The following is a 24,058-nucleotide window of genomic DNA, read 5'->3' as shown; positions in this document are numbered from 1 at the left end:
TGATTGTGGGAGCAAAGCCACTGCCAGCTCCATCCTTCCTGGTTTTCTACTGTATACCAGCGAGTCTGGTGTACTGCTGGACATCAAGGGATCTATGCGGCAAGGTCACTGAAGGTTGTCTATAGGGCAGGACCCCTGCATCTTCAGTGACCTTGCTGCTCAAGAGCCTGTGACCCTCCCCTTCAGCATGGGGGTTACCCACCTGGTCAGGGGCCACAAAGCCCTCCTCATGCCTTTCTAGACTCTTTAAAAAGCTTCCTCTCCAATCTACTTTATCCCATAACCCACCCCTGGGGTCTCCTTTATCCACATTATGTCCTCATTCAAAATCTGTGCAACACTCCCAAGTGCCCTGGAGAAACGGGGCCCGGATTCGAGATGCCCTCTGGCTCCATCTGACTCGTGGCTCTGACCTAACCTCCTCCTACTCTGCACCATTTCCCCAAACCTGCCCGTGCCCACCTCAGCGTCTTCTCTCACCAACTCTAGGTAGCGTGTCCTGACTTGCCCTGCCTCTAGGATGCCTTGGGCCACACCGCACCTGAACATTTTCTCAAAATGTTCCCGTAATTCCTGCCTGCCCAGCAAACTTGATAAAAGCTTCCACGAGGTAGGGACAGCACCCAGCCTGTGTATCCCAGCACAGTGCTGGGCACAAAGAAGTAACTCAGACATCTTTATGGATAGACTGATGGGCTGACCTTATCCACGGATTCACTTCTCAGGTCTTCGAGACTACAGGAGAGTTTTTTCTGAGCCCTGGAAAAACACAAAAGAAAGTCAATAAGGAAACAGTAACTGGAGAAAGAGGTACGTGGTATCATTCACGCAGAGGACACTTCAAATGTTTAACTGGTAGTCTATCTTGGGCTTAGGGTCAAGGGCAGGAAAAAAACAAAACAAAACACCCTCTCATCATAACCATTACACATAAGATGAGAATGGCCCCCTTTGGGGATGGCCTGGTCTGACAATGTCTTGGTGAGGGCATGAGAGCATCACTGAAATCCAAATCAAAAGTCCTTGGCATTCCTCAAAAAACCTGAATACACTCAATTCAGTGGCATCGGTGGGAGCTGGCTGTTGTGTGGTCATAAAAGAAGGCCAATGTCTGTGGAGTCAAAAGCCAATACTGCCTTGTCTGTGAGTCTGACAGTAATCCAGCGAGGGAGGTGGTGCCACCTTGGAGTGGAGATGAGCACATCAGCCACAGCTCCAAAGCAACACCTGCTAGGGTCCTTCAACCCTCTGCTCTGTCTCTGGATGCCCTGAGGAGTCTGCTCAGAGGATTTGCTTTCTCCGGGACTATTTTGCAGAGAAGGGCACCAACTGGATAGAGAAGAGGCAACAGGGTTACCTTGTGTCAAGTCTCCTTGGCAGTGATATTTCTCAGTTCATATGAATAAATCAGCATCTGTTAGTACATTAGTCTCTTGTGAGTCTGGTCAGTGTGAGTCACTCAGTGCTGACTTCCGAGTGAACTCATCAACCAAATTTCTTCTTCTGCAAAACTAAGGACTGGCCAGTTGCCCTCCTTGACACTGCCATTTTCCCCTGAGGCTAAAGGCTCAGGGAACAATGGCTTTCTGGAAAATGGGGTTCAGAGTGCACAGGCTTCAGACCTCTGAAGACTCAGTGCCCTTCTGGGGAAGCTCCCACCACACTTGTGGCTGTATTCCCCAGATACCTTGGCTGAAAGGCAGCCTGCTCTCGGCAGTAAAGCTCCAGATCCCCATAACTTGGAAATGTGTTCTAAAGAGCTGATGTAGGGTACTAGAAATAGGTTCATTTTCGAGGGAATCAGTCAGGTGGCAGCGAAGTGACCCCACAGGCCAGCCTGTGATAAGCTCATTGCATGTGAAGCTTCCCCAAGGCAACTGGACCAATTTCCCTGTGAGGAGAAATGGTCCTCCCTGGAGAATGTGGATTGTCACAGGGCTAGATTCCCTGAGAGCAGGAAGGATGTTCCAGAGGGGCTGACGAGAATGACAGGCACACCTCACAAGCTGCTCTGAAGAACCACTAGGGGGCGCAGACGAGGTGCAGCCACCTCTTCTCTGAGGCCCCAACCCCTGGCCAAGTCTTTTCTCAGTGACAACGACCAGGACCTTCAGCCTGTGGGAAGGGAAGGCCCTCTGTGGCCAGGGCAGGTAGGCATGGTTCATGACTGCTCCACCATTTTGGCCCTTGTGACCACTGCTGGGGCCAAAAGGGAGGGCAGGTGTGCTCAGGACATGGTGGCTGTGCTCACTGCCACGTCTGGAGCCCCGAGAGGGGCCTGAGAGCACAGTGGCTCCACGGAGGTGCTTGGGCCTCCTACCTGGTTTCCAGTGATTTCTGCGGTAGCGGGGGTGGTCCCACCGTGGGAGAGCTACCTCTTGGAGATACCTGCACCGGAAACGGAAGAGTCACTGGTCAGATACTGTTTGGAGACTACCCACCATCCTTTCCCCTTTTTTGGACAATTCCTCTTGGGGAGTTACATCTCCACCCCTGGGTACAGCCATGATGGCTACATCAATTCCAATGCCTTGCTTTTTTAGGATGCCAAAAAGGAAGATACATTGGACAAGATCAGGGTGGTATGGCTGTAGACAAGGAGGAAGGTATACTGAACAACCTTGGCCAACTTGCCTCTCCTTCCAGGGCCTAAGTTCACATTCTAGCAGTAGAGTCCTGACAAGTCAGTCCTGAGACCTGAATCCCTGCTGCCCCTGCCTTTTCTGAGCTTGGTTCTTCAGCTTTTCCTTTCATTCAGTGAGCCACTGCACACCCTCTTAAAAACATTCCTTGTTGGCAAAGGTCAGCCGGAGTCGATTTCTGCTGGCAATGAGCAACTCTGTAATTCATATAGTCAATCAACAAACACAAGCAACATCTATCTACTGCCTGCCAGGCCCTGTGCTGGGTGTGGGGCAAGCACTGCCCACATCAGGGAGTCGGGTAAGTTAATTAGGATGAAAGAGCAATGCAACATGTCCCTCTGATACCAATACCTATAATATAATATGGGGATAGAGGGGAGGGAGAGGATCCTTCTTGTCGGTGGGAAGGTTAGGAAGGCTTCAGAGGGGAGAACACTTGAGCTGAATCTTGAGAAATGAGAATGAGCTTAGCAAGGAGGCCAGAAAGGCAAGAGTACCAAGGGTGGAATGAACGTGAGCTAATCTGGTGGTAGATAAGGACGCAATTTGATGTCTTTCCTGTCTGCAAGGGCTGCCTCTATTCTCTAGATCCCAGTATCTTTTTGGTCTACCATAGAAAGAACCCTGGCATCATAGTACGTAAGTTGTTAAAAGCCTGGGCTTTTGTGTTCAAGTCCAAGTTCTGCCGTCTACTTGCTGGGTGACCTAGAGCAGATTACTTACCCTCTCTGAGCCTCAGCTGCAACACAATAAAAGAAGAATCCCAAAGGGGTCATGAGGAGTAAATGAGGTGAGTCATGTGCAGTGCTCATCACAGGGACCACCCAGAGGTACTGGGTATCAGTTACTGCTATCATTGCCAGCAATCTGGGATGCTTGCTCTGACTACATCACTAGGCCACCGGGTGACACTTTTGCTCCCCCCTTAATTGAAAGGATTGAGTTGGACTGCTAAGATTCTTTTTCATTGTGACTGTTCTGGAGTTTCACGAACCTTTTGGATCCTGGGCTGAAACCCCTTCTTCATCTGAGATCTGTATCTATGAGTTAATTTGCCTACGTGTATCTAGACTAAGTCCAGAGAGGTTCATAGAACTGGATCAAATTTTAAACAAGGAAAAAGGAAATCTGTATGCTGGTTATAGGGGCGGGATGTTGTTCTGTGAAATAGGAATGTATCACTTCAAAAGTTCAGCTATCCCTGCAAATGAGCAAGATGCATTCATTCATTCATTAAACAAATATTTGTTGAATCCTACTGGGTATCAAGCATCACTGCAGATCCTGGAGAGAGAGTGGTAAATAAAACAAGAACACCTTTGGTCTAGGCTTATAGTCCAGAGAGGAAAGGCAAAAATAAACAAGGAAACCAGTTAAAAAAGAAAATTCCTATCCTGGGAAGTCCAGTATCCACTATGCTGTCCCTCCCAACCGGAACACAGGCCCTGACTGCTCCCCAGCCTCAGTGCTCTTCCCAAGGCCTCAGGGGCTAACTCCATTGATTTAATTTTTTCTACCTGTCAAGATTTACACCTGAGACATACCCGACTGGTACCTGACTAGATCCTCCCCCAGGCCCAGGGTAAGCTCCTGGGGCCTGCTGAAACCCCACATCATGACTGGAAACACAGTACCTCTGGTTTAAGAAGTTCTTCAGGGCCTTTATTTGCAGTGTTCCAGTTTCTGAAACCTCCCTCCAGTTCTTCCTCATTGATTGAGAGAGTTCTTTCCGAAGGTCCTGGAAGCATTAAGGCAGAAGAGATAATTACTACCACGTGACTTGTTTAGAAACCTCTAATTGTACCACAGAATCCTAACGTTGTTTCTCCTTCATTAAGGAGGACAAAGAGGAACTTCCCTGGTGGCTCAGTGGTTAGGAATCCACCTGCCAATGCAGAGGACATGGGTTCGAGCCCTGGTCCAGGAAGATCCCACATGCCGCAGAGCAACTAAGTCCGTGCGCCACAACTACTGAGCCTGCGCTCTAGAGCCCGTGAGCCACAACTACTGAAGCCTGTGTGCCTAGAGCCCATGCTCTGCAACAAGAGAAGCCACCGCAATAAGAAGGCCGCGTACCGCAATGAAGAGTAGCCCCCGCTCGCCACAACTAGAGAAAGCCCATGCGCAACGAAGACCCAATGCAACCAAAAAAAAAAAAAAAAAAAAGGACAAAGAAACACATAAAGGGACATTAAAAGTGTGATTCAGAAGATTCTTCAGGGCAACACAAACAGCTCTCACTGCCCTGTGACTTCCTATGGGAATCCAGGTCCCCAGCAACTCAAAGAAGGCTCCCCAAGTGTCCTGGTGTCTGTTGGGGAAGCTTTTAGATTCTCCAGGAGGTGGGCAAGCTCTAATCCCCAACGAGGGTATTAAGTTGCCTTTGGATCCAGGTTTGACTGCACTCATTGCCTCTAAGGGGTGTCCTGGGCAGATGCATAGATCTTCCAAGGGTAGGGATTGCCAATGGCTCGAATTGAAGGCTGTCTTTCCTTGGCGATCTGGATGGTCCCTGGAAGTTCTGGCCTGACTGCCATTTGACACAATTTCTGGAAAGCAACAGCTGCCAGTTTCCCACCACCCAGGGCAGTCTAACCAGCTCCGTTCTCCAGCAGAGCATTTTTCCAAATGAAGATGAGGCCTCTTCTGGCAGGTCTGCCCCTGGATTTAACACAGTAGAGATGGAATATCTGGGGGAGAAAATGGCAAGCTCCCCCTTGCTCTTACCTTGAGCCACCATCACGATCTCCTTCACCCTTCGGTACTGGTTTAACAGCCCAGTAAGCTCCTCTATCCGACGGTCCTGTCACAGGACAAGACAGATTTCTATGTAAACAACACCACTGGCACCTGGTGATTTCATCCGGGGGCCCTGGCTATGTTCTGGGCACACTGAGAAGAAATGCTATGTGGAACCCATAGAATATTCCAAAGGGAAACACAGTGTCCAGGCCCTGGGTTCTCAGTGGTCTACCTCCTGAGCAGCTGTAAGCACTCCTGCCTCTACCTGAAGGCTATGAGTCCAATCTCTAGTCATAAAACAATCCCTGTTTGATACAGCCTTCGAGGGGCTCAAACATTTCCCGAAGCAGGAAACTCATTGTCTCCCTACCCTCCTGACATAGCCATTGAAATCCGCCTCCTGGTCTGAGTATTGTCCTCTGGAGCTACGTGAAAAAAAAAAAAAAAGACTAAAATAAAGCTGTCGTATTTCTCTCAAAACTCTCACTTGCTCCGTAGGAGGCTGAGAGTCCTTACACAACAGAGGAAATTCCCAGAGGAGATCATTTCTTTCAGCAAAGGCTGGAGACTTGGGAGGCCACAAAGATTTCAGAGTTAGATAAACTTGGGTATGACCCTGGCTCTGCTATCTACTGTTACCTGACCTTGGGCAAACCTACATTAGCACTTTGAGTATGTTTCCTCGTCTGTAAAATGCAGGGTTGTGATCCTTAGAGCTGATGTTTTTGCCAGATAGGTACTCTCTAGTTATGGAGGTGGCTATTTTATGATTATGCATCACCAGTTACGATGCTATCACCAGATCATGAACGTGGGAGATTGGTGAACCATTCTTCTTGAATTTTGCTAGTAGTCTGAGCAGCAGCTATGATATTGGCAGTAACCTCAGTGGTATTTTTTTCCCTACACCTGCATGAACAGGCATGGCTTATTCTGCCTTTGGGAGATGCCATTTAGGCAAAGCTCCCAGGCATCAAAGCCAAAAACAGATGGCTGAGCCACGTGTCTAGGAGGCAGAGGCCATTCTCCTGACACCTCCCTGAGTCAGTGGTCTGATGGGCACAGCCCTGTCCAAAATATCAGAGACTAATAGGACCAAACAGAACCAAGAATGTCAGCAGGGAAAGGGCAGGGCCATTCCATGGCCATCTTACCTTATCTTCATTGGCAATAAGCAAAGTTTCCATCCCCATTTTCAGACGTTGGATTTCTTGGTCTAAAAGAATTTAGGTATAGGAAGAATTATTTACGTAAATGCAGACAACTATTCCCACCTGCTAAGATGCTAAGACTTTCCATATGAATAAGTTACATGTCCCTACTTCTTTAAAGAGCCCATGATGGTGTCTGGCATAGAGTCAGTCTCATTACATATTTGTTGGACTATTAAACGAATGAACCTACTATTTTATCTTCTCTTTATAGACATTTGTGGGGAAAAAACAAAATGCCATTTATTCAAGGGTGACACAGAGGAACCCCCAAATCTTTCACAACTGACATCCCACAAGGAAACAGACATTTATCCTTTATAACTTGAGTAGGCATGTACCTGGGCTGCTAACCTAGTTTTAGAGAGAATCACACTGTCCCATGGATGGTAGCAGAGGAGAATTTAAAATGAGAGAGAGAAAAAAAGGAAGTCTGTAGCTGAACAGAGACAGGGAAAGAATGATTATGGAAAAAAGAGTCAGGTACTTGGCTCAATTTAGAAGGTCACAGTCGGAATTGACTAACAGTATTTAGCTGCATCTATAAATACATTAAAACAAACTCTACTGTTAAGGAAAACAATCTTAGTTCATCATAAGCCTACAGAATTTCTCTATGGGCCAAGGGATCTTTGTCAGTCTGTGGTGGACAACACATTGCCTTCTCTCACTTTGGACCCAAGAAACTCTCGAATTCTTCCCAAACTAGCCTGGAGAGCCAGGTCAAAGGCCAAAGCCTAAAGGAGCTGGGGGTCTTTCTGCCAAATATGTGGAGGTCTAAGAATGAACACATAGCTAGTTTTTCCAAACAAAGCCCTATACCCACCCCCAAATTGGGTACTACAGAGAATAGGGATGTCTATGTAAGAAAAATACAGGAGACAAGGAGACAAAAATATGTATAGCCACCCCATCTCCTTTTGGGATGCTTGCTACATCCGACAAGAATAGGAAGAATGGATTTATGGACTTTGTGTAAATAGTTGTAGGGATTCATCTTCAGAGGAAGGTGCCGAGCGCTGCTCATTGTCTTAGGCTCTTGGCAGCTAAAGATCAACTCGGCAACCCAGTTTGTGGAGGGGAGGGCAGCAAGCTCCAGATGAAGACTGGCAAACCTTGAGGCCTTGGGCAGGCCCCACCCTGAGCAAGGCCCCAAGGATCAGCTCCAGGAGGTGCCCAGCGATGGAATGGGGCGGGGCCTGGAAGGCAAGGCCTGTGGGGAAGCAAGGCCTGCAGGGGGAAGCCTGCCTGGCCCAGAAGTCAGGGCCTGGGGAGCTCTCTATGCAAGTTTAGCATCACAGACAGTCTAGAGTATCTCAGGGGTCTCCAGCCTCCACATTAGGCCGCGTAAAGTAGGTGACATACTCAGTGGCTTGAGAAGACAATGAGAAAGGCTGGCGGAGGGATGAGCATATGGGTCACTAATTTCCTCCTCCCGCCTAAGCCATTGTTTCAGGGCTTGCACAGCTTCCCCACCCCAGCCAGGGATCTAAGCTAAGCGGTGCCAGAGGCCCAGCTGCAACTCTGTAGTGGGGCTAATTCACAGGGCTATGTGACCTCCTCCAGCACTGCTCTGCAGCCTGGGGGCCAGAGGAGAAGCTGGAGGGTGTGTGATTTTGTATATAAGGCAAATAGCTGTAAATATCAAATACGCATTAAGAATATTTGAGGATTTAGCCTCTATTTTTAATCAGCAAGACTTGAACTCCTCAGGGACCATTCACCATCCTTTCACTTATTCAGTAAATATTTCTTAGCAGCCATGGGCTGAATGCTGTATGAAGCTCTGTGGATATGGTCTCAAATAAGAGAGACACAGTCACTGCCCCAGAAGGAGGATGACAGTCTATACAAGACCTCACAAAATACAACGCTGATCAATTACAATAAGTACTATGAAAGAAAAAAAGAATGCTGAGTTTGAGAAAAATGGGGGCACCTAGTTGAGGTAGGGTGGCCAGGAAAGGTCTTCTTGAGAGGTAACATTTAAGTTGAGATCCAAAGGATGAGAAATAACGAATTTGTTTCTGTAACCTCAGGCTCTTACGTGAGTATCAGGCAGGGATCCATTCAATGACTGAATGAATTGCTAAAGCCTCTTCTTTGGTGATGACACAAAGACAAGTCCTTTCAATTAAGGGACAGAGTAAAAGCTCCAGGGGTAGCTGCACAGAGAACTTCAATGGTCAGAGTGCATCTGAGAAAAGCCTTCAGAGCTGAGTCCTCCGAACAGGGGAGGGGTTCATGGTACTGATTCCACAATAGAGCTGGGCTTTATAGGCTCACGCATGCACACATGAACACACATACACACACACGTACGTGCACATTGCATGCCTCCTCACACAGCAGTACACACACCCAGAGACACACAGGCCCACTTATAAGAGAGGGCCCAGGGCCAAGAGGCAAACTGCATTCTGTCACAGTCAGGCCAGTTACCTTTCTCTGCATGGTCATTGTGCAGAGCTGCAGTCCGGGAGAGCTGACTGTGCAGACGCTCAATTTCTGCATCCTTCAGGGCTACCTGCTCTTGCAGCTGCGCTACCTCAGCCTGGAAGAGAAAAATCCATCCTACCAGCTCAGAGGGACTACCAGACCATGACAAAGTACCTCAAGTCAGAGCCCAGGGCCAGTGGGTCCGAGGACACATTAGGAAGTTAGGAGCAAAGCTGCCAGAGGTGAGCAGTGAGAGGTGTTCACTGCCCTCGCCACAAGGTGGAGCTCTGCGGAATGAATGCACTCTTCCTGGCCACTGAGGACGTGCCCGTGGCCCTGGCCATCCACCTGCTCTTTCTCCTGCATCCTCCTGCCTGACCAGGCTCTTTCCCTCCCATGCCTTCTGCAGCCAAAATAAGACAGAGGCCTGAGGAGGTGGGAACGTGCTCAGTGGGAGGGCTGCCCTTGGTCCCAAGATGGACATTCTCTTTCTGGACATGGTCTACCTTCTACCAAGATATTCCACAGTAGCATGTACGTAAACCATTGTAACAGGCATGTTCATCTTTCATTTTTCCACCCCATACAGGAAATACAGTGGAAATCAAGTCGCTGCTAGTAGACAATGAGTGAGCCAAGAGTTCCCTCCCTCAAACTCTCCCACCCTGAATGCATAGCCACTGCCTCTGCCCAACCTCAGACATCTAGCTCCTTCACCCAAATGAAATTACATACAAGCATTACATACAGCATTCAGGTGTGCTGAGTGGACGTACTTTTGCAAATCAAGCGTACAAGTACAACACAGGTGCATACACACATTCATATGGGCAGCAGTACTGGGTGGTTCCCAAGTCTCTACTAGGTATAGCAGATTAAACTTCACACATAACAGCAAGCCAGGTGGTCCCTGTGTTCCCATACTGATTGGAAGATCAGAACTAGGTAGGTTCCATCCTGAGAGGCACAGTGGCTTTGGAGTTAAACTTGGATTCTCTTATGTCCTAGTTGGGTAAGTGGTTTAACATTTCTGAGTCTTGGTTCATCTATAAAACCAGGAAAATAGCATTTAGCACACGGGGCTGCAGTAAGGAGTAAACATGGTAAAGGTCATGAACAATTGAGTCTCATGCTCAGTAGACAGTAAGTCCTCAATAAATGCCACTTCTGTTGCTGCTCTCATCCTATTCCTTCCCTTATGGATAACTAGCTAGTTCTCTGAGCATCAAACCAGACTAAGAGGGGCTTCCCTGGTGGCGCAGTGGTTAAGAGTCCGCCTGCCAATGTAGCGGACATGGGTTCGATCTCTGGTCCAGGAGGATCCCACATGCCACGGAGCAACTAAGACCGTGTGCCACAACTACTGAGCCTGCACTCTGGAGCCCGCGAGCCATAACTACTGAAGCCCGTGTGCCACAACTGCTGAGCCCGTGTGCCAGAACTACTGAAGCCCATCTGCCTACAGCCTGTGCTCCGCAACAAGAGAAGCCACCACAGTGAGAAGCCTGTGCACCACAATGAAGATGGCCCCCATTGCTGCAACTAGAGAAAGCCCGCGCGCAGCAACAAAGACCCAACTCAGCCAAAAATAAATAAATATATATAAATAAATTAAATAAAATCTATGAAAAAGAAAACAAAACAAAACAGACTAAGAAAGGGGGTGAGAACTAACTCCCAGCCAGTCAACGGCACACACAGCAAAAGCTTCTACTCTGGGCACCCTCTCCCCATGTGGTAGCCCAATCAGGCCCCACCTTTATTCTGCAAGGTTATGGTATGGGCTTGTCCTATCCCGAGGTCATTTTTGAACAAGTCAAGTAATCAAATGAGCACTGGTCCTATTGGTGGCCCTTCCACCAAACAGGCCCGTGTTCAGCTTCAGGACACACGGGCTGAGAGCCTACTCTCCATCGGCCCCATATGCTCACTGCTTTCTTCCATCAACCCTCACTCAAGCCTCACAGGAAACCATGGGATGAAGCAGTACCCCTGCATGTCACCGGGGAGAAAACAGGAGTAGGGAAGGATTCGACTCCCAAGTCACAGAACTATTCAGCGACCAGGCCAGGACGTGAACCCTGCCTGCTCCAAAGCCACGGCCCCACCCAGCCTGGGCTGTCTGCTGCTGAGTTCATAGCACAGATGAGGGCTCCTCTTACGGGGAGAGGGGCTCCCTGAGCCCACCTCAAGGGGTTCTGGACAAACCTTCCCTAACATCCCCCAAATGGGCCCATGTAAAAACAAAGACGTGGCAAAGGAGTGGGTTTCCTTACCCCAAGTCCCTACAGAGCACTGTCCCTTCGCTTGGTTTCCACCCACAGAGGACAGGGAGCTGGGTCCAGCTGCACCAAGTGGCTTGCAGAGACTCGCGGCCATGGGCAGCTCTGCACAGCTAACCCAGGGCCTTGGAGCCCATGGGCTTAGATTGATGGCGACAGTGGCTTCTGAAAATATTAGCCTTGGGACTCAATCCAAATGCCTCTCATATCTACAAGGGCCAGCATATTCTTGGAAGATAGTCTCTTAACTTTTCTTGCACCTTCCACACCCATTTCTCCCCTTCCTTGTAGACAGGGTGAGAGCTGGTCTCTGTTAGGAATCCGGATGCCTGATTCTTGTCTGCGGGCCCCACAGTGGACACCAGTGAGGAGATGCTACCAAGGCAGAGGCTAGGCTCTTCTTCTCTGAGGCCTGCCTCTGGGTGAAGTCACTTATTTACAACTCTACAGACCAAGTGGCTGGGCCCAACCTCCCATGTGCCAATTTTCACAGAATAAGCCAGAAATGACAGGTGCTCTCTTATGCTTAGAAAGGTATCTGTCCCTAAGCTGGGAAGTCTACAACAGCCCAGAGGCCGTGCACCTGACCATGGGGAAAAGTATGCTACTGCCATGGCCACTGAGGCTGGAGCTGTGTGGCGAGAGGTCTGGGACAAAGGCAGGCAGACTGGCGCCAGGCAGAGATGGGGGCTCTGCTTCCCTGAAGGTGCTGGGCCTTATTAAACCCAGGGACCCTGCCCTACCGCCGCTGCACTGAAAGACAAAGCACACTGACGGACTGAGAAGGTTTACACAGAAAATGGAAGAACTTTCAAAAACAAGGCAGATTTCAACTGCAGGGAATTAGGATGACAGAGGGAAAAGAGCATGAGTTTTGGAATGACACAGATCCGGATCAGAACCGCACCTTGGCCACTCTGAGCCTCAGTTTCCTTACCAGGAAAACGAGGATAATAAATCAATAGACCTCGCTGGGTTATTTTATGGACCAAATGAGAAAATGTGTACAAGGGGCTTGACACATTCTGGCACACAGGAGGGTCTCCAGACGTGGTGGTTATTAAATAACCCATAGCATCTCAAAGGTCTACATGCCAAGGCAAAGTGCTTAGGTGATTTAAACGAGTTGTTTGGTTTTATAATAGAAGGTGGAGTGTACAACTTCAAAGGTTTCACTAAGACAGGACTCGCTTAAGGGCATCATGGGGATGGAAGGTTCTGAGCTTTTAGAGAAACAGTGCTCCTAGAACTGGGGGTTGTGAAGCACAGTGCACACAAGGGGACACGTAGATAAGAACAGAGCAGTAGATGATCAAGCAGATTGTCTAGCACTGGAGCTGACTAGCTGTAAGATCTTGGGAAAGTTGCCTAACTACTCTGTGCCTCAGTTTCCTCATCTGTAAAATAGTTAAGAAAATTACATTTATGCAATAGAATATTATATAGACATCAACATCATGTTCGGAGTTTTCTTTTAAAAACATGGTATAAAATTGTGCATAAATTATCAACATCAAAAATTAAGAGAGACCCCCCAAAAGAGAAATGCCTGGAAAGAAATATTAATAGTGGTAGCTCCTGGGCAGTATATGAATGATTTTTATTCCTTTAAATTTTTGTGGTTTAGAATTATCTAGAATAGTTATTATTGTTTTTAGAATCATTTAAAGGTATAGAAAAAATAAAACTGAAAGTACAAACTAGATGTTAAGAAAACTCTAAGAAGTAAAGATGAAAATGCCTACAGGACCATCTGGTAACACCTGTGGGTGGCGCTGCAGAGCTCTCAGTGGAAATGCAGGCGTGCACCCACCCACCAGAGGGAGCCTGGACGGCTCCTCAGGCAGGAAGACTGCTTCAGGGTTTTAAAGCTTCCCGCCCCCAACCCCAGAGCGTCCCTCCTCTGCCTGCATGGAAGTCTAACTGTATATGTGAAATTTCCTAATGCTTAAGTGACAGCTAATTCGACGTTTTAAAGTACAACGTTCTGGCCAAAACAATAAATGTGTGGGCTGAATCCATTCCAACTATTAGAGGAAATGGAGGAAACTATTAGAGGAAACAAAGGAGGGAGGGATAAAATTTATTCACTTAAGAATGTATCGCAGGTGTCCTTTAAATAGCAAGCTCCCCAGTTCAATAGAAACCTGATTTGGTTAAAAAAATATTACAAGTATATATTTTTAGGAATTGCTAAAAATAAAGCATGCCTCTTTTGAGAAACTGATTATTAGAGGGACTGCTAAATTTAAAATGATGCGGCCAAGACAATGTTGGCATTCATCTGCCCTAGGACTCATCACTCACTCGTAGAGGCCCTGCTTGGCCCAGTGTCAGCCTTGTGGGGGGGGGGGGTGCCATGGGACACAGAGAGAGGAAGGAGACTTGGCGACCTCAGCAGCTCATAATCTCATGGGCTTTCCCCAGGAGAAGAGCCCTCCTGGATTCAATCTGTCTGCTCGCACAATCTGGGCACTGTTGCGTGTACACACAGTGGGATCGATTCCCATTCCTCAGCCTTAGGCTGCGGCACACCCCAGACCCTCCCCACTGGGCCTCAAAGCCTCTCCATAAACATCAGAACCGCCTTTTACCTTGGTGGCCTTCAGTTTCCATTCATACTGGTTCCGTTCATTTTCCAACTCTTCCACCTTGATTTTGAGGTGCCGGAGCTCCTGCAGTAACTCCTAGGGGGGTGAGGAAGAAAGACAGAGTTCTGATGGTTAAAGAGGAGGATGCTCCTGGAATCTACAACCCTGGGTAAGCACATGCACAGTGGATACCAAGGCAGGAGCAACCGCATCAGGCTCCACGCTGTGGCTGGCTCCAATCTTTAAACATGGTCCTTGTTTCAGGAAAAGCTATGCGCTCATTACAAAACAAAGGCCAGGGAGTTCCAGACAAAAGGAAGAAAAAACTTTCTTCTTCTTTTCAGAACTTGTTCTCCCTGCTCCTTTCTGACATGTGTATTCCCCACAGGGTGTGCCCAAATCATGCACGTATGTGTAGGGGGAAGGACAGGTAGGATTTGGGAGCAAGAGAAACAAGAGATGCAGAAATGAGGCAGCTTGTTACAGACAAAGTAGCAGGAAGCAGGCTAATTGGGAGCATCTGTCTGTGCTGGGGGCCGAGGAACCCAGGGGAGGAGGTCAGTGTTCCTGCAAGGCTTCACAGAGGAAGTGACAGCCAGGAGGATAGAAACAATACGCTAAAAGGACAAATGCTGGGCTTCCCTGGTGGCGCAGTGGTTGAGAGTCCGCCTGCCGATGCAGGGGACACGGGTTCGTGCCCCGGTCCAGGAAGATCCCACATGCCGCGGAGCGGCTGGGCCCGTGAGCCATGGCCGCTGAGCCTGCGCGTCCGGAGCCTGTGCTCCGCAACGGGAGAGGCCACAACAGTGAGAGGCCCGCGTACCGCAAAAAAAAAAAAAAAAAAAAAAAGGACAAATGCTAAGCGTGAAATGCAGACGCGAGTCTGGGTGTTCCAGTTCAGAGGAGGAGTTGGCTTGAAGAAAGGAGGGAGGGAGGAGGCGTCCAGGGAGAGGGCAGACAGCCTGCTGGGCTGGAGCAGAGGACGGGCAGCATTCAGTGGGAAACGAGACCGAAGATAAGGTGGGGCCTTACTGTAAAGGCTTTTGGATGAGAATATGAGGAGATCTGATGCCATTCTTTAGACAGTAGGGAGCCTCTGAAGGTTGCTGAGTGGGGAAGTGACATTTAAACAACTTGCCGATGGTGGAGCTGGAAATCAGGGCTGTATCTTCTGACCCCAGGGCCCCTGCTTTCTAAAGTACCCCTTTTAGTAAAGATACGGCTGAGCACCCTTATCCCAAACCTAGGTTCCTTTAATGGACAAATGGTCCTGCTGACTGGTTTCTACCAGAAAAATTAGCATAAAAGTGAGTACTTCCGTAGACCTTCTGAACTCCAGATTTACATAACAAACTTCCCACAACATCTCCACATGGATGGCACAGAGGCATCTTACGACTGTCATGACCCAAGTGTAACCCTTAATTCCCCCTCGTAGACATCCCTGTCTCCCTAAATGGCGGCTCCATCCTGTGCCAGAAACCTGGGCTCCATCCTTGGCACCTCCTTCTGTCTTCCCCCCACATACGTAACATCCCCAAGCCTTCTAAATTCTACGTTCAAGGAAATCACCTGAATCCCTCCTTTATCTCAACTCTACCATCACTAGCAGTTACTGCTGAGAGCCTGGACAGCCTCTCCACTGGTTGGTCTTCTGTCAACTTGCCCTTCTTGAAGCCGTCGACCCCCATGGCATCCAGGGGAACAATACAATTAAAGCACAAATCTGATCCTGGCCCTTCCCTGTCCTCAAAGCTCACAAACTTTAACCCACGGCCAGTACAGCCCAGCCTAAACCAGCACCCTGCCTGCCTCCTGGACTACCGTCTCTCCCCAGCTATGCTCCAGCCATGCTGGATACTTTTTAGTTCCTCTTTCTGACTTGGGCCCTCACACACGCCTCTCCCTCTGTCTGGAACTTTCTGCCAGGTTAACCCCTGCCCATCCTTCAGGCCGCCGTGAGCAAAGCTATTCCAACCGCTACACTTCATCAGGTCCCTCTGCTATACTCTCTTGTGGCATCTGTATAATCTCTTATATCATTTGCAATTAAACAGTTACTGGTGTGATTGCTGATGGCTAGTTCTCCTCCTATACTGTGAACTCCGTGAGCTTTGCTAACCTCTGGCACATAGTTAGGTATGCATTATTTCTCGATGAACGAACACTTGCAATTCAAGCCATCATTTAACTGGCCTTTGCATCCTGAGACAATCCACCAGAAAGTTACATTGCTTACGCTTGCATTTTGCAGGGATATTCACTAAGATTTTCTTATAACTGAGGTGAACATTTGTTGATGCCCTTTTAGAAACCTATCTTCCAAGCTAAGATTATTGCCTCTGTGATCCGCAACATTAGACTTTAAGGCCTGTTGTGACTTGGAGCAGATCCAAGATCATTTTCTGAGAACATTTCTGGCCCTGCCTGAGGGGATGCCAGGCCTGCTGATGGCAGAACTGAAAGTGTGCAGGTTACTGCTGAGGAGCTGCCACTGTGGGGACACAGAGCATGATGATCTCCAGGCTCTATGACCTCTTTGGCGCATCCTCTTCCTTCTAAGCTATTTGTTGCCCATCGTGGGCCATAAACACTGGTGCACAGTGTAACTTCTTATACAAGTCTTTCTGGGGTAACCCACTCACCATGGGGCATGCCCAGCACCCCTCTCAGAGCTTCCCTTTCCAAATCTACACCTACATCTTGACTCTCAATTTTTTCCCCACTGAGGGCCCCTCCCCTCATGCCCAAGTCTGGGTGGAGATTTTCAACATGTCCCATAGTTGAGTATGGATCATGGCAACTTCCTACAGACATGGCTACTATGCCCTTGACTTTCCCTTGGGCTTCCAAGTCCTCTTCGATAGCAGGCCTTGGAGGCACAGGCTCATCTCTGTGTAGCTACCATCACAAAGGACCTGGTGACACCAGCGCAAGGGGCCAAGTCCAGAATCCCAGGCAGATACACCCCATAGGGCCCACAGGTCATGAAATCCCTCAAATGTGATTACACGGGAGAACTTTTCCTGGAAATTTAGATAATGACAGTTGTCACAGCATATGGACACCTGTGTTCTATTTTCTCACTGGGGATAAACCTCTTTAAAAATAAACTTGAGAGGATTATTTTATGATGCTATTTTTTTCGTAAATTAAAAAAAAAAAAATCATGTGAGCTGAAACTTTGTTTAATCTCCCAGCCCAGGAGGGAGAATCAGTGTCTGAGTCGTACCTGGGAAGGGGACCCGAAGCTTGCTTTTACACCAATGCCCCATCACTCAGGGTACCTGACACAGCTCATTCCCAGCCCTGAGGGAGATGAGTACCACCACCGGTCAGAGGGTTGGCCTCGCCAGCTCAGACCCTGCTCGGTGAGGGTCACGGAGCTCAGCTCACATCCCAAGGGGAGTGAGTCCCAAGCTCTGCCCAGAGGTGACCACGGATCCATGTTAAGCCAGCGCACACTGTTCCGGGTAGGAGAAGCCCCAGCCCCATCGCCAGTGAGATGCCCCACACACGCATGCTCCGATATACTTATGTGCGGTTCCTACAGGTGACCCCTCCCAACGGGCACACTCCTGGCCGCAGGGCTGGGGCCGGGCCGCACCGTCGCTGGCTGCCACCTCCTCAGGGTGGTCCCTACTGAGTGCGAGGCGCTCTTGAATCTGCCTGTGGATGTCCAGCTGCAGCCTACACATCTGCTGCTGCAGCTCACCGATCACATTCAGAACCGACTGTAGGAAGGAAGAGAGAGGAGAAGAAAAGCACGCAGGGTCAGTGAGCACTCAGACATGAAACTCCTTAGGAGAGCAGAACAGAAGGATGGAAGTGTACGGCAGGGGGCACACAGTGCTCGCTGTCCGTGACCATACGCTCTCTTCACAGGAACCAAAAGACGTGGCATTTTCCCTGACCTGCCCCATCCGTGGGCCTGTCTGCAGTATGGCCCTCGTGCCATACTGGGGGCCGTCCTTGCATGACAGCGTCTGAGGCGCAGAGTCTAGCAAGAGCGGAGATGGGATCACATACGGACGCACCCCTTCTACACTCGCCAACGCCCTCCCCAAACATGCCAACCCCCGTGCACAGGGGACACATGACGCACAACACGCTCATGCACGCTACTATGTCCCCAACCCTAAATGCTCCCTCACACCCGACACCAGACCTGACTCCTCTGTAGCCTCAAGACCATTTTGGCCTTTTATGGCAACTCTGGAGAATAACTGCAACCCTTGGAATCCATATGTACTCAGTTCTGAATCCCTTGCACTAGCAGCCCTGCTGGGCTCTCCTTTCTCTACCCCACAGACATCTAGCGTCACTCCCTCCGCAGAGACCCAAGGCCACAGTAAGCAATGGTGCTCGCAGGTGAGTGAGGAGAGACACACAAATAACAATCACAACAGGCTGTAAGTGCTACACCAATAAGACTGTGGGGCTTCCAGGGAGTGGTGAGTGACTAATTCTGCCTGGGTCGAGACAAAGAGATGGGACGAGTCTAAGTGATGTGAAGTAGGCGCATTCTAGATCCCTTGCCTGTGTGGGGAAGTAAAGGAGATGAGGAGTCATGGGCCTGGCTGGCAGGGTGGAGGGTGGTGCCACTCATGTCAACAAGAAACCCAAGAGCCTGGGGAAGACTGCGGGCAGCTGATGGGGCCGGGGCAGGGGCATGGAGTTAAGGAGACAGTTGGCAATAGATCCCAACAGAGCCTAGGGTGGGTGGGTGGCAGCCAATTAAAGTGTCTAGCCCCTCTCTGCCCACCTTTACTGACATTCTGAGCACTGGCACCTGGTGCTGGGAGGTCTGCCCCCTGGCACCATGAGAGCTGTCCAGGCAGGCTAGAAGGAGGTTTTCCATCCCCAATAGAAACAGTGTTTTCTAAAAGAAGAAAAGCTCCTCCCCCGTTACCTTGTTGTTTCGTGACCCCCTTTTTTCCAATGTAGAAGGAAAACTGAGGGTCCGGATGGCAGCTTGGGTCTGAGAGGGCACTGCTAGGGCCCCTACACCAGCCTGCTTTCCCTCCAGCGGTGCCACTTGAACTCGGAGAGCTGCAGATGCGGGCATCGCTGTCATAAGCGGGCTCCTGGCCTCCCAGCCACTCTCTCCTGGAGCTAGCTCACCTGAGTTAGCCCAGCGACAGCCCCACGCTGTCTTCCCCCAGAGTCAGTTGTCAGAGGGTTGGCTTCACCTGCTCATCTGACTTTGGTAAACACCTCACATGGTGCCCTGGCACACGGAGGCCTTCGATAAATGTGAGTTCACTTTCCCCACTGCTTCTCCTTTTGCCACCAAGTGTTTGATCCATAAGAAATGAAGGAGAGAAACTGAGAGAGCAACAGAAAACACCTCAAGTTCATGCAACACAGTTAAGGCCCATGTGACGTTGATCATTGACAACAAAAGCCCAGTGGCCCTGCACCCTCCAGCATGCTTCCCTTACTGGCCACTCTTCCAGAACCTTTAGTCTCTCCTGGTCACTGGCCCTACCGGTCTTCACACCTGCTCTTCTCTCTCTTATGTAAGTTTCAAGAACGTCACGGCCCTCACTCTTCTCCTGTTCCCTTCATTGTTGTCTCTCGCAAAGTGAGGGGTCTAGACCCGCTGACCCTGATTTTCATCACCTCATCCCCACCCCCCCCCTCCAGGCAGATGAGCTCGAGCTCTGTCTCCACCACACAAGGGGTCAGCACCCTCCTCGCGGTCAGATCCACACACGCATCCTCTGTCCTCAAGCTGCGTGGCTCCGTCGTTTTACTCCTTAGCTTCGGCAGCTCTGCACTACTCAGCTTCTCCTGGCCTCTCTTTTACTCTTTTCCTGCCAACTTATGGATCGCTCCAGTCTGTGTAGGTCTTCATGAATCCCAATGTCAACTGATCCATTTAGTTTTTCTTTGGCTTCCTGTCATCATAACTTGAAGGCCTTCTATATCAGCAGCCAGATTATGGACTAAAAATGCACACCAGGCAGGAGGACTAAAGGCAGATGACATGACCCTCTACAAAAAAAATCTTCCTAGAGGTAGTCTTAAGGTATTATTCATTATTACTTGGGTACCAATATGCCTATTTTAGCGTTCATCCTACATTCCTCTATCTTATCCACAAGACTATCCCAAGCAATGCTTTCGCAGTGCCTCACTGAAGTGAGGGTTTACCCAGCCTACCACTACAAGATGCACTCCTGGCCAAACCAATGAGGCCAATCAGACGTAACTTACTCTTAATGGACACAGATCCCTACTTTGTCTTCTGGCTTCTCACAAACCATCATAGGGTTGACCTCAAACTCAATAGACTGAATTTTATAGAACCCTTCTAACTTTCTTTGCCGTTTTGAAAAGAGAAGGAGGAGGAGGAGAAGGATAAGAAGAAAATGGTTACTTCCAGTTTTTCAGCAACTCACTTGATTTCTCCGATTCCTTAAAATTCACTTATAAACAAGCAGCCTGGGGACTGCTGTCCTAAGTTCTGTGCACCTGTCAGAGGCATCCGTGGAACCAAGCCCATTCTTTCTTTGATCTTCTTATTGAGAACTTTAAAGGAAAATCTTCCTATTGTCCTCTGAACTGTCCCTTTCAGTGGGGTTTGATCTTCCTGATGCTGTTCATGCAGGTGCACTTTTCTCTGTCCTTTCTACCTTTTGTACAAGCCCCTTTGAAAACTGGTTCCTCTCAAGGTACCTCTACCTTTTCCTTTTTATTCGTATATTATTTGTGAGGTTACACAGTCAGAAATAAGTATATTTTTATGTAGTTCAATATCCTTGAGTCATCTCTTCTATTTCTGAACTTTCAAAGGTATGATTTCCAAGGTCCACAGTGCACGTCTGTCTGTGCCGCGTTCTCCCCTCCCTCCCTGTCATGAACTCTCAAAATAACAGTGGCCACTCTCTCAAGATACCCATCACTTTCACTTCATAAACTAGTTTCTAGCTTTGCTTCAGCATTAGAGTCAGAGTGGCAGTTTTCCTGGTTTCTTCGTCTACATTCAGAGCAGAAACTATAAATGGGGGGGTGGTGGAAGGCAAAAACAAAAACCAACCTTTCAATACCTAGGTGTTGAGCTGGAGGAGCTTTTTTTTTTTTTTTAGATGTTGGGGGTAGGAGTTTATTTATTAATTCATTTATTTATTTTGGCTGTGTTGGGTCTTCGTTTCTGTGCAAGGGCTTTCTCTAGTTGTGGCGAGCAGGGGCCACTCTTCATCGCGGTGCGCGGGCCTCACTATCGCAGCCTCTCCCGTTGCGGAACACAGGCTCCAGACGCACAGGCTCAGCGGCCATGGCTCACGGACCTAGTCGCTCCGCGGCATGTGGGATCTTCCCAGACCGGGGAACGAACCCGTGTCCCCTACATCGGCAGGCGGACTCTCAACCACTGCGCCACCAGGGAAGCCCCGTGGAGGAGCTTTTTAAGAGCCATCCAAATTGCTACTCCCTTCATTACTGCCCTCTGTCTGCCTCCATCAGTCTGGGGATCTGTATCAGGAGCACATGTACTTTCCTCTGCTCCATGTGACCATTTATCCACGCCCCAGCTCTTCTGGAACACTCTCCTCTAAACTCCCTATCCACGTAGAGGTGCTGTTTTCCAGTATGTCCAGCCTCAGGCTTGGCACTTCCACTTACTTTTAAAATCCTTTATTTCCAGGGCTAGCCCCTCTCCTCTCTTAATAGGTCTTTTCTCTCCCATAGGGCAGAGCCTTTTGTAGCGGTGTTTTCAATCTTGGGTCCCACATCATGAAGTCCAGGTGACATTTATGAGGTTCTAATCCCTGTTGTGCAATCTCAACTCACTTTATTACTCTTGCTTTGCCAACCGTCAAAGTTTTTGTTTGTTTGTTTTATGGTTCTTTTCTATGTGAAACTAACTACTGGGCACTTCCCATAATCATAGTCTTTCCCACCCCATCCTACCTGTTAAACTTGTTCACAATTTTACTTAGTTGTTTCTCTCCCGCTTCCTTCATGCTCAGTTTAATACTGTCCTGGCACTCTGACACATAGCAGGTGGGAATACCACCTCCACATCTGTCAAAATGTCAAGTGCGTTGTACCCTTTGAGCCTTCAATTCCACTTCAATATCCTCACACGTTTACAAATTTATTAACAATAGCATTATTTGTAAGGGCAAACACTTGGAAACAACTTAAATGTCCACCCAAGAGAGAACTGGTTGAATAAATGAGGGCATAGTCAGAGCGTAAAATAATATGTAAACATAAACATGAATGAGAAAGTTTTTTTTTAATGTACTTGATATGAAACAAGCTCTATGACTGCTCAGTTAAAAAAAAGAAAGGTCTAGAATAATGTGTATCTGTGTAAATATGAGGGAAAGAATTTATCCATATAAATTTGCTTGTCCATGCATAAGATAACTCTGAAGGATACAAAACAAACTGACAACATTGGTGTCTGACTGCTGGCTGGGGAAGGAGAGGTTTTGCTGCATATACCTTTTTGAACTCTTAATTTCTGAATTGTTGGAGTATATTTCCTATACAAACAAAAATGAGTAAATAAAATAAAAACAAGAATAATAAAACTCTCCTAAGTCAGGCCAGCTCTTCTCTGAGCAAACACAATCTTCCCAGCCTTTGCTCTGTACTCCAGGTTCATCACTCCCATTGCAACAGTTCAGAAATCAGAATCCCTCCCTTCCAAGGTCCCACCCATAGGAAGAAAGGAAGCAGGACACCTGTGCTGTAAGACATTCCATTTTCTGCCAGGAAATCCTAGAGGTCGTTTCCAGTTCTCTTCAGGCTTATGTATATCCCTTATCAATTGGGCTGACATCATTTCCAAGCACATGCTGGATCCCTGTTCCCCTCTAGAAAGGCTGCTCTGCTACTACACGCAGAACCCTTTGGATCTCGCAAAGGGATCCAGATGCAGGCCTCCCTGCATCCCCAGTGCTTAGGGAAGCCAGATGCCCTTCTCCAAGGAAAATCTGTCCAAGGGACATGCCTTTGATAGGTGGGCCACCCCGAGGTTTTCCTTTGCCTCTGGATCTCCTTCTTTCATGTGCCATCCTCCTAACTGTGGTATTTACTTTCCATCACTTTTCCTGCAGTCCTGCTTTTCAGGAGTAAACCTAATTGGTCCAATCTTGGGTCTCCTGAAATGACCCAGAACCACTGCAAAAGGCTCAGGAGAAAAGGTACAGTAAACAGGAAATCCAGTATTCACCCACATCTCAGAAGGGTCACCACTGACTCCTGAGCGAGGCTGGCTATCAGGATTGTCTCCATTTAACAAGAAACCTACACCTCAAAGTCCTTGGGTTTATAGACAAACATTTGTAATCACTTCCACAGCTGACTACAGGGCAGCAGGATACCTGCTTAGGATAAAGCCTGAGCTTTAGATCTGGCTACCTCAAAAAAGTCCTGCCTCTTTTATTTTTATTTTTTTTTTTTTTTTTTTTTTGCTGTACGCGGGCCTCTCACTGCTGTGGCCTCTCCCGTTGCGGAGCACAGGCTCCGGACGCACAGGCTCAGCGGCCATGGCTCACGGGCCCAGCCGCTCCGCGGCATATGGGATCCTCCCAGACCGGGGCACGAACCCGTATCCCCTGCATCGGCAGGCGGACTCTCAACCACTGCGCCACCAGGGAGGCCCGAGTCCTGCCTCTTTTAAACCACAAGCAATCAGGCTTTAGGCTAAGCACATTCACCGGAAAAACAGCAGCAGTGTAGGATGGGAAGCAACATTCCCTTTATTCATACAACTACAACCTTGATGACCCCAGGTAGCCAAACGCCTCCCTCAAAATAAACAGCTCTGGGCTTCCCTGGTGGCACAGTGGTTGAGAGTCCGCCTGCTGATGCAGGGGACACGGGTTCGTGCCCCGGTCTGGGAGGATCACGCATGCCGTGGAGTGGCTGGGCCCGTGAGCCATGGCCGCTGAGCCTGTGCGTCGGGAGCCTGTGCTCCGCAACGGGAGAGGCCACAACAGTGAGAGGCCCGAAATAAATAAATTAATTAATTAAACAAACAAACAAACAAACAAACAGCTACTGACAGTAGTGCAGTTTAAGCAGCCCTCTCCATGGTTCTAAGCCTCGGGTGTTTCAGATAGCTACAAACAGTGGTAGAGAGTCTGAGCATACCAGTAAAGATTATGTTTAATGACAAGAATGAG

General features: G+C 48.7%; 1 protein-coding gene across 6 annotated transcripts in view; it reads right to left on the bottom strand.

Annotated features, from left to right (window-relative positions):
* Positions 1–24,058, bottom strand: part of LOC309808678 (synaptotagmin-9) — a 388,309-nt gene that overhangs the window by 21,895 nt on the left and 342,356 nt on the right. For all 6 annotated transcript variants that reach the window (XM_082629228.1, XM_082629232.1, XM_082629231.1 and 3 more), the window contains 7 exons: positions 13,914–14,006; positions 9,041–9,152; positions 6,542–6,603; positions 5,373–5,448; positions 4,280–4,383; positions 2,321–2,388; positions 702–759 (listed from right to left, as the gene is read on the bottom strand). In XM_082629228.1, the coding sequence (XP_082485354.1) occupies positions 702–759; positions 2,321–2,388; positions 4,280–4,383; positions 5,373–5,448; positions 6,542–6,603; positions 9,041–9,152; positions 13,914–14,006 (573 nt within the window). The remainder of the gene's footprint in view (positions 1–701; positions 760–2,320; positions 2,389–4,279; positions 4,384–5,372; positions 5,449–6,541; positions 6,604–9,040; positions 9,153–13,913; positions 14,007–24,058) is intronic.

Source organism: Mesoplodon mirus (assembly GCF_964341445.2).
Source record: "Mesoplodon mirus genome assembly, chromosome: 7".
Lineage (NCBI taxonomy): Eukaryota > Metazoa > Chordata > Mammalia > Artiodactyla > Ziphiidae > Mesoplodon > Mesoplodon mirus.
This window is presented reverse-complemented; position numbering and strand designations above follow the sequence as displayed.